Source organism: Amaranthus tricolor, chromosome 16 (genome assembly GCF_026212465.1).
Source record: "Amaranthus tricolor cultivar Red isolate AtriRed21 chromosome 16, ASM2621246v1, whole genome shotgun sequence".
Taxonomy (NCBI): domain Eukaryota; kingdom Viridiplantae; phylum Streptophyta; class Magnoliopsida; order Caryophyllales; family Amaranthaceae; genus Amaranthus; species Amaranthus tricolor.
This window is the reverse complement of record NC_080062.1, coordinates 15,110,297-15,126,333: the sequence shown is the minus strand read 5'-3', so window position 1 is coordinate 15,126,333 and position 16,037 is coordinate 15,110,297. Positions and strand designations below refer to the sequence as shown.

Sequence of the window (16,037 nt, the reverse complement as noted above, 5' to 3'; positions counted from 1 at the left end):
GAAGAATGAACGACGAAGAATGAACAAGGTTCAATGATCATTGAAGAATGAACAATAAAGAATGAACAAGGATCAATTATCAATGAACAATGAACGATGAAGAATGAACAAGGATCAATGAGCATTGTAGAATGAACAAGGATCAATGATCAATAATGAATGAACGATGAAGAATGAACAAGGATCATTGAGCATTGTAGAATGAACGATGAAGAATGAACAAGGATCAATGATCAATAATGAATGAACGATGAAAAATGAACAAGGATCAATTGAAGAATGAACGATGAAGAATGAACAAGGATCAATGATCAATGAACAATGAACGATGAAGAATGAACAAGGATCAATGAGCATTGTAGAATGAACGATGAAGAATGAACAAGGATCAATGATCAATAATGAATGAACGATGAAGAATGAACAAGGATCTTTGAGCATTGTAGAATGAACGATGAAGAATGAACAAGGATCAATGATCAATAATGAATGAATGATGAAGAATGAACAAGGATCAATGATCATTGAAGAATGAACGATGAAGAATGAACAACGATGATCATTGAAGAATGAACGACGAAGAATGAACAAGTTTCAATGATCATTGAAAAATGAACAATAAAGAATGAATAAGGATCAATTATTAATGAACAATGAACAATGAAGAATGAACAAGGATCAATGAGCATTGTAGAATGAACGATGAAGAATGAACAAGGATCAATGATCAATAATGAATGAACGATGAAGAATGAACAAGGATCATTGAGCATTGTAGAATGAACGATGAAGAATGAACAAGGATCAATGATCAATAATGAATGAACGATGAAAAATGAACAAGGATCAATTGAAGAATGAACGATGAAGAATGAACAAGGATCAATGATCAATGAACAATGAACGATGAAGAATGAACAAGGATCAATGAGCATTGTAGAATGAACGATGAAGAATGAACAAGGATCTTTGAGCATTGTAGAATGAACGATGAAGAATGAACAAGGATCAATGATCAATAATGAATGAATGATGAAGAATGAACAAGGATCAATGATCATTGAAGAATGAACGATGAAGAATGAACAAGGATGATCATTGAAGAATGAACGACGAAGAATGAACAAGGTTCAATGATCATTGAAGAATGAACAATAAAGAATGAATAAGGATCAATTATTAATGAACAATGAACAATGAAGAATGAATAAGGATCAATGAGCATTGTAGAATGAACGATGAAGAATGAACAAGGATCAATGATCAAAAATCAATGAACGATGAAGAATAAACAAGGATCATTGAGCATTGTAGAATGAACGATGTAAAAAGAACAAGGATCAATGATTATTGAAGAATGAACGATGAAGAATGAACAAGGATCAATGATCATTGAAGAATGAACGACAAAGAATGAACAAGGTTCAATGATCATTGAAGAATGAACGATTAAGAATGAACAAGGATCAATTATCAATGAACAATGAACAATGAAGAATGAATAAGGATCAATGAGCATTGTAGAATGAACGATGAAGAATGAACAAGGATCAATGATTATTGAAGAATGAACAATGAAGAATGAACAAGGATCAATGATCATTGAAGAATGAACGATGAAGAATGAACAAGGATCAATGAGCATTGTAGAATGAACGATGAAAAATGAATAAGAATCAATGATCAATAATGAATGAACGATGAAGAATGAACAAGGATCAATGAGCATTGTAGTCCATTCATAGAACACGGTTAAGGTTTCTGTTCACCTTCATCAGAAAAACAAGAAACCCTTTCTTGGCATGTTTGTGTGAGTTAGTGTGTTGTCCATTGGATTTCTGAGTGTTTGAGTGTTCCCTTGATTAAGATAGCTAGGCCATTTTGATCCTTGCACTACAAAGAACGATTTCCACCCTCAAACACGCATCAACTTGGTATCAGAGCCCAGCCACGAATTGGGAAAAGATAGCACATATTGAGTTTCTGAGGAAAGTGGTTTCATTATTTCTGGGCATTTCAAAGGCAGCAGCATTGGGCGATTTTGAGGCATCTTGGAATTTTTCGATCAATCATTGAATTCACGACATTCAGGGAGTGATCTTCCTATTTCACTTTCATTGTCATTCATTTGTTTGTCATTAATTCGTATTGTCATACACAGAACATTTAATAAATTTCTAAAATTGGGATTCTTGCATTTTCGTTTTTTGCATACATTTCATAATCATCATTTTCATGCATTGCTGGTATCATAGCTGTCTCTGGTCGAGTGGATATGACCATGGAGGAAAGATTTGGGATGTTAGAGGAAAGTATGAGGTTAGTCATACAAAATTTGAATCAGTTAAGGATTGACCATCAACAAGATAGAACACAAAACCCTAATTTGCGACCCTACGAGGATAGAACTATTAAGATTGATATACCTGAATTTGACGGCCAATCTTATGATCCAGGAAGGTACCTAGAATGGGAGGATAGAATGGATAACTATTTTGAATTCAAGAATACACCCCCAGACCAACAATACAAGCTAGCCAAGATCAAATTGACGAAATCAGCCGCTATATGGTTAGAGGGACTTCAAAAGCGTAGAGTCAGGGAGGAAAGGGGTAGGATTAACTCTTGGACCAAGCTCAAGAAACATATGAAAAGGAAATATGTCCCTACCTCTTACAAACAGCAGCAGTACATCCAACTAAATGCCATGAAACAGGGAACAAAATCTGTGGATGAGTATAGAAATGAGTGGGAAAGGTTGTATGTGCTTTGTGACCCCCATGAAACTGAAGAGATTAGAGTGGGAAGGTTCATAGCTAGGCTGAGGGAGGAAATCAGGGATAGGCTGATGACTACACCTGACCTCACAGTGCACATAGCCAGTTTGCAGGCTGTGGAGATTGAGAGGCAAATCAATAGGGCAGCCCACTCCCAAAACAGAGGCACAAGGACCTACACCCCTAGGAATACGAGCACCATCCCTGCACCTAAGAGAGACACTTCCAGCAGTGGGATAAAGGTTAACACCACTAGAGGGGACCCCAGTACCAACCCTAAGGATGTGGTATGTTTCAAATGTAATGGGAGGGGCCATTACAAAAGAGACTGCCCTAATGCAAGAGCCTTCACCATGAGGGAATGGAATGAAATCAGACAGGACACAAGACCAAAGAAAATCTTGGTAGCCAAAAATGGGCAGGAAGAGGAGATGTACCCCCCAAATTTGAGTGATGATGATGGCACCTATGTAAGGGATGATGAGGGAAACTTACAGAGGTTTGAGGGGAGCACTGAAAAGGATGAAGATGAAGAGCTGGAGAGAGTGTTGCCTGAGGAGGAGCACCTGAGTCTGGTCATTAGAAGGAGCTTTCACACCACACCCTTAGCTAAGAGATCAGACCAGAGGGAAAATATATTCCAAACCAAGTGCAAGATACAGGGGAAAGTGTGTGATCTTATTATTGACAGTGGGAGTGAGTCCAACTGTGTGAGCAGGCAATTAGTGACCGAGCTGAATCTAGATACCAAGCCTCACCCTCACCCTTATAAGATGAAGTGGCTTGACAACAAAGCAAGTGGGTCAGTAAGCAAGCAGTGCTTAGTGAGCTTAGCCTTAGGGACTTATGTTGATGAAGTGATGTGTGATGTCTTAGACATGGATGCTTGCCATTTATTGCTTGGGAGACCTTGGCAATATGACAAAAAGACTACCCACAATGGCTACACCAACACTTACACCCTCAAACATAATGGGAAAAAGAAGGAGTTGATTCCCCTGCCCCCACACAGGGCTGTTCCCCCTAAACCAGTTAAGGCACCTATACATCTGATGACTAGAAAGGAATGTGAGAAGGAGATTGAAAGCAGAGAGGAGCTATACTTGTTGATCATGAAGGAAATACAAAATCAGCCCTCAATACCCCCTGAGCTACAGAGTCTGCTTGAATAATTTAAGGATGTTTTTCCCAGTGACTTACCACCTGGCCTTCCCCCTGTGAGAGGCATAGAGCACCAGATTGACCTTGTTCCAGGAGCTAGCCTACCTAATAAGCCTGCCTACAGATCCAACCCCAAGGAAACTGAGGAATTACAGAGACAGGTCAATGAGCTAATACAAAGAGGCTATGTTAGGGAGAGTTTAAGCCCATGTGCTGTACCTACCCTGTTAGTGCCAAAGAAAGATGGCACATGGAGAATGTGCATTGATAGCCGTAGCATGAACAACATAACCATCAAGTATAGGTTCCCTATTCCCAGGATTGATGACATTATAGATGAATTGGGAGGCTCAGAATGGTTTAGCAAGGTAGACCTAAGAAGTGGGTACCATCAGATTAGAATGAAAACAGGGGATGAGTGGAAAACTGCTTTCAAAACCAAGTATGGGCTTTATGAGTGGCTGGTGATGCCCTTTGGTTTGACTGGAGCCCCAAGCACTTTCATGAGGCTGATGAATGAGGTGCTTAGACCCTTCTTAGGGAAGTTCATTATAGTCTACCTGGATGATATACTTGTTTACAGCAAGGGAGTCACAGAACACCTAGATCACTTACAAAAATTATTTGAAGTATTAAGGAAACAGAGGCTGTATGCCAAGCTTGAAAAATGTAGTTTCCTCCTACCTGAAGTGAGCTTTCTAGGTTACATTATATGGAAGGAAGGAGTAAGAGTTGACCCTGCCAAGGTCCAGGCTATACAAGAATGGCCTACACCCACCACCTTGACACAGGTGAGATCATTTCATGGCTTAGCTTCCTTCTACAGAAGGTTCATAAGGAACTTCAGCTCTGTTTTAGCACCTGTAACAGAGTGTACCAAACAGGGGAGGCTTGAATGGACCCCTGCTGCTCAAAGGGCTTTTGAAACCCTCAAGGAGATGATGTGTAAGGCCCCCATCTTGAAGCTTCCTGATTTTACCAAACCATTTGAGTTGGAATGTGATGCTAGTGGGGTAGGAATTGGGGCTGTGCTTGTGCAGGAAGGGAGGCCTATTGCCTTTTTCAGTGAGAAATTGAATCACAGCAGACTAAATTACTCCACATATGACAAGGAATTTTATGCCGTTATTAGGGCTTTTGAGCATTAGTCCCATTACTTGAGGATACAACCATTTGTCTTGCACACAGACCATGAATCTTTAAAGCATATCAATATTCAACACAAACTGAACAGTAGGCATGCTAGATGGGTGGAGTTCATGCAGACATTTGATTTTTCAACTAAGTATAAAGCAGGGAAAACCAACATTATAGCTGATGCCCTCAGTAGGAAGTATCAATTGCTTGAGATAGTAGGATCCAGAATATTAGGTTTTGAATTCATCAAGGATCACTACTCTGCTTGTTCTGATTTTTCTGAAATTTATCAACTATGCACAGAGAAGCCTCAAGGCTTATTCAGTATTCACCAAGGCTTCCTTTTTAAAGGAAACAGGCTGTGCATACCTAAGCTTCCCCTAAGATCTGTTTTAGTAAAGGAAGTGCATGAAGGTAGCATTGGAGGCCATTTTGGAATACAAAAGACCTTAGATATGCTTGCAAAGCACTTTTATTGGCCTAAAATGCTTGGCACAGTAGGGAAACATATCCTCAGATGTGAGCCTTGCCTTAAGGCAAAGGTAACTTTTCACAAGGGAGAATATATTCCCTTACCTATTGCACAAAGGCCTTGGGAACACATAAGCATGTGATGCAAATGCATCAAGTGTTAGGTTGCTGGCCAAGGATGTGTTCCAAGGATTGAAGTATAAACCCAAGATCATGTTTTGGGAACAAGGAAGCCAAGGCAGCAACAGGGAACAGCATCACGCACAGGAAGATGGGAACAGTAAGCAGAACCCAAACTGCAGAGCAAACTAGCGACCAGGCCACCTTGCACGACACGTGGGGACCAAACCTATGCATCCATGACCTGGACTAAAGTGGAAATGGAATCTCGGTACTTGGATCTAGCCATCAAGGGCCTAGGACCATGCTAAAGATCCACGTGGAGTCCTAGAAGATGAGCTAAAGGAAGGCTGCTCGATAGTTTTGAAGATCAGAATTTTGGCTAAGTGTTGGCTGCTGTTTTACATTCTGTTTTGTTAGCTAATTCCACGTGTATTAAGCAAGTCATTTGTAACGGCTAGTTTTAGAGGCAAAACTCTATATATACGTAGGCTCTCATGTAATAATGGACGTTCAACAACTTGTATTTGAGATTAATCAAAGTAATAGAGAGGTATTCAGAAAAGAGTTTTCTGTTTTCTTCTTCGAAGTTGGAGGCAACTTCATCAAAGGCTACAGAGTAACCTTTGATCCTTGGAGTGTTAAGAGTTGTGGAGCAACCTTCATACTTTAAGGAAACCTCGAGTGCAAGGTCTGGAAGGCTTTGTACATATCAGTTTAGAGTCGATCATAGAGGAGGGTCACAGGGGATCACCATCAGAAAATCAAGAAAGGATTTCTTTATTGTGGTTGTTTCGTGTTCTTTGCATGATCATTTCGTAGTATTGTTTGTAGTAATCATTAAAGCTTCCGCACGACATTCATACTTGCATAACCAAGGCCCTAATCAGCCCTTGATTACGAATCAAATTGGTATCAGAGCACGGTTCACGAAGGGGACAAGGTACGCACAGAAGAACCATTTTTCAGATTCTGTCAGTTTTTGGGGTTTGAAACGTGATTGATTTGGAGGACCGTTTGATGTTATTTTTCAAAACTGTTTTTGAACCATATTCTTCATTGATTTGGTGAACTTTGGGCGTTGGAATTAATGGATTTGGTGGAGTAACGAAGGAGATATGCATTATTCTTCACAGACTGCGCACAATTGATCAGTTCTGTGCATTGTGGTAAGTTGTCTTCGAAAACCTACCAAGATTCTTTCCTTTGGCCTTAATTTTCCATCACATTATCAATTAACATCCTATATTCATCAAACCACATCGTGTGTGCATTTTTTCTTACGTTTCATAGGTTTCTTGATTGACCCATTTCAGTGTTGTTTTGAGAAAGTACAGGGGGGGGTTCATTTTTTTGTGTCTTCTGTATTTTCTTCATTTCTCTTTCATTTTTGAGTCTTTTTCATTTTTTCTTTTTTTCACATTGATTCATTTTGAGTCTAGTTTTTGGTAAGCCTTACTTTGTAGTCAGGGGGTTGTGAAAAAAAAGATGCGTAAGTGTTTTTGACCAAAGGTCACAGAAACAATTCAGATTTGTATGTGTGTAGTGAAATTTGATTTGTTATCAAACCACACAATATTTTTGAGTAATTTCAATTTGGAGTGTTTGTAGATATCTTGGGGTGTGTTTTCACCAAGTTTCATTAAAAGTAAATGTGTTTTGGTTGAGTTCACAATAGTGAAAGTGGAGCACAGAAATTCTGAATTTGGGTTGTTTGTTTCTGTTGCATTCTGTTTTGGTGCACACCAAAATTCCAAACCTCGTGTCTTTTCTTTCTTTTTCTTTTCACCATTTATTAAGTCTAAAAGATGGAATCATCAAAGTTAAACATGGACGAGCTTATACCATTCGATAAACTAGATCATGCATTAGAGGATAAAATCAAGCTACAATCATTGGAGGATGAGGAAGCCTATCTTGAACATTTAAAGGCGATTTTTGTACAACTTGGGTATTGGGAGGAAATTGACAAGTTGCAGAAACAATTGAGGAATGTTTGGGGAAAAATATATGAATTAAAAAGGGAAATGTGGTGTTCTTATGGAAAGAGAACATTTCAACAAAACTTGCAAAAGGAGTATGGTGACTCAAAATTGGTGATTGTTCATGAGTATGATCCTTATGTTAAGCCGCCTTGGGTTAGAGTTGAGATCATTCCCAAGCATGTGGAAGAACAAACATCATTGACTCTTTCTCATGATGATATTCAAGAACCAAAGGGTGATATTGCTCCTAAACAAGAGGAACTTGACTTGTATGCAAATGTGGTTCCCATTTATGATGAATACTCAGAATCAGATTGTGAAGAGCTTGTTGAAGCACTTGAAGAAGTAGTTGAAACGCCTTGTGTAGAGGTTGTTCATGATCTTAAAAGCATGGTTGAGACACCTACTGTTGAAAGCATTGGAGATCTTGAAGAGGTTGTTGAAACTTCTTGTGTAGAGATGGTCGATGATCTTGAAGAAGTTGTGGAGACATCTTGTGATGATTTGCGTTGTACTAGACAAGAGGTATTTCATGTGTCCAATGTTCATACAAATTTTGAAGATGATTCACAAATAAAGCAAGCAAAGAAGCATGAGTATGTAAGGGTTGATGATTTTGTTGAATATGTTCATGTTAGTACGTTTGAGGAATTCAACCCTACAAAAATTCGAGGTCGAATTTTCTCTAAGAAGGGGAGAATGATACAAGTTCATGGTGTTATGGGCAATACAAGCAAGCTAATCTTCTTGGTAAGCTTGTTTAACATATGGGTATGGTTAATCATGCAAGTGAGAACAAGGGCATTCATGCTTACATGTGTATGTACAAGGAACAGTACAACAAATGGGAACAGGACAGTGTGCATGTGTACAGTCCAGCAGGTCCATCAGCATACGTGTTGATCAGTGGGCATTTACTCTGTACAAATGAATATTTGTAATACTTATGTAGTAGCAGCAGTAGTGTAGTTGTGTAAAGTAGTGTAGTTGTGTAGTAGGTTCTTTTATGCAATAGAATAATGTAATAGAACAGCAATAAAACAACAGGTTAAAGGATGTGCAACAAGTTCTTTAAGACAGCAGTAGCAAGTGCATCAGGTGCAGCATAGGATGTTCTTCTTGAAGCAAGCATATATGGGAAGTCAAGAATTGAGGACAATTCTTTTTCCAAGAGGGAGAAATTGATGCAAATGCATCAAGTGTTAGGTTGCTGGCCAAGGATGTGTTCCAAGGATTGAAGTATAAACCCAAGATCATGTTTTGGGAACAAGGAAGCCAAGGCAGCAACAGGGAACAGCATCACGCACAGGAAGATGGGAACAGTAAGCAGAACCCAAACTGCAGAGCAAACTAGCGACCAGGCCACCTTGCACGACACGTGGGGACCAAACCTATGCATCCATGACCTGGACTAAAGTGGAAATGGAATCTCGGTACTTGGATCTAGCCATCAAGGGCCTAGGACCATGCTAAAGATCCACGTGGAGTCCTAGAAGATGAGCTAAAGGAAGGCTGCTCGATAGTTTTGAAGATCAGAATTTTGGCTAAGTGTTGGCTGCTGTTTTACATTCTGTTTTGTTAGCTAATTCCACGTGTATTAAGCAAGTCATTTGTAACGGCTAGTTTTAGAGGCAAAACTCTATATATACGTAGGCTCTCATGTAATAATGGACGTTCAACAACTTGTATTTGAGATTAATCAAAGTAATAGAGAGGTATTCAGAAAAGAGTTTTCTGTTTTCTTCTTCGAAGTTGGAGGCAACTTCATCAAAGGCTACGGAGTAACCTTTGATCCTTGGAGTGTTAAGAGTTGTGGAGCAACCTTCATACTTTAAGGAAACCTCGAGTGCAAGGTCTGGAAGGCTTTGTACATATCAGTTTAGAGTCGATCATAGAGGAGGGTCACAGGGGATCACCATCAGAAAATCAAGAAAGGATTTCTTTATTCTGTTTGTGGTTGTTTCGTGTTCTTTGCATGATCATTTCGTAGTATTGTTTGTAGTAATCATTAAAGCTTCCGCACGACATTCATCCTTGCATAACCAAGGCCCTAATCAGCCCTTGATTACGCATCAGCATGGACTTTGTGATGGCTCTTCCTAAAACTAAAAGAGGAAAGGATGCTATCTTGGTGGTTGTTGACAGATTTTCTAAGATGTCTCATTTTATTGCATGCACTAAGATAGATGATGCACAACATATTGCAAAATTGTTCTTTGTTGAAATTGTGAGATTGCATGGCATACCCAAAACTATTGTTTCAGACAGAGACAGTAAGTTCCTAAGCCATTTTTGGAGGAGTTTGTGGAAGATGTTGGGCACTAAACTATTGTTTAGTACCGCCTACCACCCATAAACGGATGGCCAAACAGAAGTCACTAGCAGGACACTAGGCACTCTGCTCAGAATTTTGGTAAAGGATAACATTAGGGAATGGGACTTAAAGCTTTGTCATGCTGAATTTGCATATAACAGAGCACCCAGTCATGCTACCAAATTCACACCATTTGAATGTGTTTATGGCATCAACCCTTTACTTCCTGTATCTCTCATTAATTTACCTATGTGTGACAGCAAAGGAATAGGAGCTGAGGAGATGATCAAGCAAATGGAAGCAGTACACAAGCAAGTGCATGATAACCTGGAAAGCACAAGCGCAAAGTATAAAAAGAAAGCAGACAAGCACATGAGAATCAAACAAGCCATCAAAGAAGGAGATCTTGTATGGGTATACCTGAGGAAAGAAAGATTCCCCCAGCTCAGGAAGAACAAATTGACGCCCAGAGCCATAGGCCCTTACCCAGTAAAAAAGAAATATGGGGAGAATGCATTTGAAGTTCAGATCCCAGCAGAGTACAATATCTCCCACACATTCAACGTAGGAGACTTGACTCTATATGAACCTGCACAAGAATTGAGGACAATTCTCTCCCAAGAGGGAGGAGTTGATACAAATATGGTATCAAAGACTCGGAACAGCACCAAGGGCCTGAAGGAACAAGACAGTGCATTGGACTTGTCACCTACGCCAAATGCACATATAACACGAAGGGCTCCCATAGATACTCCTCAACAATCACTTATGGGCCTAAAAACAACTAGCAAGGCCAAGGAAGCCAAGAACATCACAAGGAATAGCAACCAAGCTCCAACAGGACAGACAGACTCCAAGAACAGAGCCATAGAGCTACCTAGCGAACAGCTGACCTTGGTGAACCGCCTGAGTTCAGACCGGGATCACTTAGACCGGAAGGAGGGCTGGAATGGCATCTCTCTACATGGGCCAAGCCACCAAGGGCCAAGGGTCTTACTAATAGTGCACCAGGAAGACAGTAGAGCAAGCTAAATGAAGCCTGGTCATCGATTTGTAAAAATCAGAAATTTAGCTAAGTGTTGAAGCCTTTCTGTTTGTTTCTGTTTGAGTCTTAGCCACGTGTATTTTGTTAGTTAATTGTAACGGCTAGTTTAGGATGCAAAGCCTATAAATACATGGGCTCTCTCTGTAATAAAACACGCTTGTACATTGATTTGAGTTGCAATAACATTCGAGGTATTTTCAGAAAAAGGATTTTTCTGAACTTTGAAGTTTGTTTACAAACTTCTTCAAGGGGTTGCGGAGCAGCCTTTTGGCCGGAGGGAAGTCTTATCACGGAGTGGTTTGAGTTCTCAAAGGCACCTAGCAATCAAGGCTTCATAGCCCTTGCATTGTGTCCTATCCTAGTCCATTCGTAGAACACGGTTAAGGTTTCTGTTCACCTTCATCAGTAAAACAAGAAACCCTTTCTTGGCATGTTGGTGTGAGTCAGTGTGTTGTCCATTGGATTTCTGAGTGTTTGAGTGTTCCCTTGATTAAGATAGCTAGGCCATTTTGATCCTTGCACTACAAAGAACGATTTCCACCCTCAAACACGCATCAACAAGGATCAATGAGCATTGTAGAATGAATGATGAAGAATGAACAAGGAGCAATGATCAATAATGAATGAATGATGAAGAATGAACAAGGATCAATGAGCATTGTAGAATGAACGATGAAGAATGAACAAGGATCAATGATCAATAATGAATGAATGATGAAGAATGAACAAGGATCAATGAGCATTGTAGAATGAACGATGAAGAATGAACAAGGATCAATGATCAATAATGAATGAACGATGAAGAATGAACAAGGATCATTGAGCATTGTAGAATGAACGATGTAGAATGAACAAGGATCAATGATTATTGAAGAATGAACGATGAAGAATGAACAAGGATCAATGATCATTGAAGAATGAACGACGAAGAATGAACAAGGTTCAATGATCATTGAAGAATGAACGATAAAGAATGAACAAGGATCAATTATCAATGAACAATGAACGATGAAGAATGAACAAGGATCAACGATCATTGAAGAATGAACGATGAAGAATGAACAAGGATCAATGATCAATGAACAATGAACGATGAAGAATGAACAAGGATCAATGATCATTGAAGAATGAACGATGAAGAATGAACAAGGATCAATGAGCATTGTAGTATGAAAGATGAAGAACGAACAAGGAGCAATGATCATTGTAGAATGAACGATGAAGAATGAACAAGGATCAATGATCAATAATGAATGAACAATGAAGAATGAACAAGGATCAATGAGCATTGTAGAATGAATGATAAAGAATGAACAAGGAGCAATGATCAATAATGAATGAATGATGAAGAATGAACAAGGATCAATGATCATCGAAGAATGAACGATGAAGAATGAACAAGGATGATCATTGAAGAATGAACGACGAAGAATGAACAAGGTTCAATGATCATTGAAGAATGAACAATAAAGAATGAATAAGGATTAATTATTAATGAACAATGAACAATGAAGAATGAACAAGGATCAATGAGCATTGTAGAATGAACGATGAAGAATGAACAAGGATCAATGATCAATAATGAATGAACAATGAAGAATGAACAAGGATCAATGAGCATTGTAGAATGAATGATGAAGAATGAACAAGGAGCAATGATCAATAATGAATGAATGATGAAGAATAAACAAGGATCAATGAGCATTGTAGAATGAACGATGAAGAATGAACAAGGATCAATGATCAATAATGAATGAACGATGAAGAATAAACAAGGATCATTGAGCATTGTAGAATAAACGATGTAGAATGAACAAGGATCAATGATTATAGAAGAATGAACGATGAAGAATGAACAAGGATCAATGATCATTGAAGAATGAACGACGAAGAATGAACAAGGTTCAATGATCATTGAAGAATGAACGATAAAGAATGAACAAGGATTAATTATCAATGAACAATGAACGATGAAGAATGAACAAGGATCAACGATCATTGAAGAATGAACGATGAAGAATGAACAAGGATCAATGATCAATGAACAATGAACGATGAAGAATGAACAAGGATCAATGATCATTGAAGAATCAAAGATGAAGAATGAACAAGGATCAATGAGCATTGTAGAATGAATGATGAAGAACGAACAAGGAGCAATGATCATTGTAGAATGAACGATGAAGAATGAACAAGGATCAATGATCAATAATGAATGAACAATGAATAATGAACAAGGATCAATGAGCATTGTAGAATGAATGATAAAAAATGAACAAGGAGCAATGATCAATAATGAATGAATGATGAAGAATGAACAAGGATCAATGATCATTGAAGAATGAACGATGAAGAATGAACAAGGATGATCATTGAAGAATGAACGACGAAGAATGAACAAGGTTCAATGATGATTGAAGAATGAACAATAAAGAATGAATAAGGATCAATTATTAATGAACAATGAAAAATTAAGAATGAACAAGGATCAATGAGCATTGTAGAATGAACGATGAAGAATGAACAAGGATCAATGATCAATAATGAATGAACAATGAAGAATGAACAAGGATCAATGAGCATTGTAGAATGAATGATGAAGAATGATCAAGGAGCAATGATCAATAATGAATGAATGATGAAGAATGAACAAGGATCGATGAGCATTGTAGAATGAACGATGAAGAATGAACAAGGATCAATGATCAATAATGAATGAATGATGAAGAATGAACAAGGATCAATGAGCATTGTAGAATGAACGATGAAGAATGACAAGGATCAATGATCAATAATGAATGAACGATGAAGAATGAACAAGGATCATTGAGCATTGTAGAATGAACGATGTAGAATGAACAAGGATCAATGATTATTGAAGAATGAACGATGAAGAATGAACAAGGATCAATGATCATTGAAGAATGAACGACGAAGAATGAACAAGGTTCAATGATCATTGAAGAATGAACGATAAAGAATGAACAAGGATCAATTATCAATGAACAATGAACGATGAAGAATGAACAAGGATCAAAGATCATTGAAGAATGAACAATGAAGAATGAACAAGGATCAATGATCAATGAACAATGAACGATGAAGAATGAACAAGGATCAATGATCATTGAAGAATGAACGATGAAGAATGAACAAGGATCAATGAGCATTGTAGAATGAAAGATGAAGAACGAACAAGGAGCAACGATCATTGTAGAATGAACGATGAAGAATGAACAAGGATCAATGATCAATAATGAATGAACAATGAAGAATGAACAAGGATCAATGAGCATTGTAGAATGAATGATAAAAAATGAACAAGGAGCAATGATCAATAATGAATGAATGATGAAGAATAAACAAGGATCAATGAGCATTGTAGAATGAACGATGAAGAATGAACAAGGATCAATGATCAATAATGAATGAACAATGAAGAATGAACAAGGATCAATGAGCATTGTAGAATGAATGATGAAGAATGAACAAGGAGCAATGATCAATAATGAATAAATGATGAAGAATAAACAAGGATCAATGAGCATTGTAGAATGAACGATGAAGAATGAACAAGGATCAATGATCAATAATGAATGAACGATGAAGAATGAACAAGGATCATTGAGCATTGTAGAATGAACGATGTAGAATGAACAAGGATCAATGATTATTGAAGAATGAACGATGAAGAATGAACAAGGATCAATGATCATTGAAGAATGAACGACGAAGAATGAACAAGGTTCAATGATCATTGAAGAATGAACGATAAAGAATGAACAAGGATCAATTATCAATGAACAATGAACGATGAAGAATGAACAAGGATCAACGATCATTGAAGAATGAACGATGAAGAATGAACAAGGATCAATGATCAATGAACAATGAACGATGAAGAATGAACAAGGATCAATGATCATTGAAGAATGAACGATGAAGAATGAACAAGGATCAATGAGCATTGTAGAATGAAAGATGAAGAACGAACAAGGAGCAACGATCATTGTAGAATGAACGATGAAGAATGAACAAGGATCAATGATCAATAATGAATGAACAATGAAGAATGAACAAGGATCAATGAGCATTGTAGAATGAATGATAAAAAATGAACAAGGAGCAATGATCAATAATGAATGAATGATGAAGAATAAACAAGGATCAATGAGCATTGTAGAGTGAACGATGAAGAATGAACAAGGATCAATGATCAATAATGAATGAACAATGAAGAATGAACAAGGATCAATGAGCATTGTAGAATGAATGATGAAGAATGAACAAGGAGCAATGATCAATAATGAATAAATGATGAAGAATAAACAAGGATCAATGAGCATTGTAGAATGAACGATGAAGAATGAACAAGGATCAATGATCAATAATGAATGAACGATTAAGAATGAACAAGGATCATTGAGCATTGTAGAATGAACATTGTAGAATGAACAAGGATCAATGAGTATTGAAGAATGAACGATGAAGAATGAACAAGGATCAATGATCATTGAAGAATGAACGACGAAGAATGAACAAGGTTCAATGATCATTGAAGAATGAACGATAAAGAATGAACAAGGATCAATTATCAATGAACAATGAACGATGAAGAATGAACAAGGATCAACGATCATTGAAGAATGAACGATGAAGAATGAACAAGGATCAATGATCAATGAACAACGAACGATGAAGAATGAACAAGGATCAATGATCATTGAAGAATGAACGATGAAGAATGAACAAGGATCAATGAGCATTGTAGAATGAATGATGAAGAACGAACAAGGAGCAATGATCATTGTAGAATGAACGATGAAGAATGAACAAGGATCAATGATCAATAATGAATGAACAATGAAGAATGAACAAGGATCAATGAGCATTGTAGCATGAATGATAAAAAATGAACAAGGAGCAATGATCAATAATGAATGAATGATGAAGAATGAACAAGGATCAATAATCATTGAAGAATGAACGATGAAGAATGAACAAGGATGATCATTGACGAATGAACG

At 37.7% G+C, this 16,037-nt stretch overlaps 1 protein-coding gene across 1 annotated transcript; it reads left to right on the top strand.

The window, feature by feature from the left end:
* Window positions 1-2,281: 2,281 nt before the first annotated feature.
* Window positions 2,282-5,689, top strand: LOC130802559 (uncharacterized). Its single transcript, XM_057666573.1, has 3 exons — window positions 2,282-3,882; window positions 3,970-5,003; window positions 5,127-5,689. The coding sequence occupies exons 1-3, from the start codon at window positions 2,282-2,284 to the stop codon at window positions 5,687-5,689; spliced, it is 3,198 nt and encodes a 1,065-aa protein (XP_057522556.1).
* The last annotated feature ends 10,348 nt before the right edge of the window (window positions 5,690-16,037 follow it).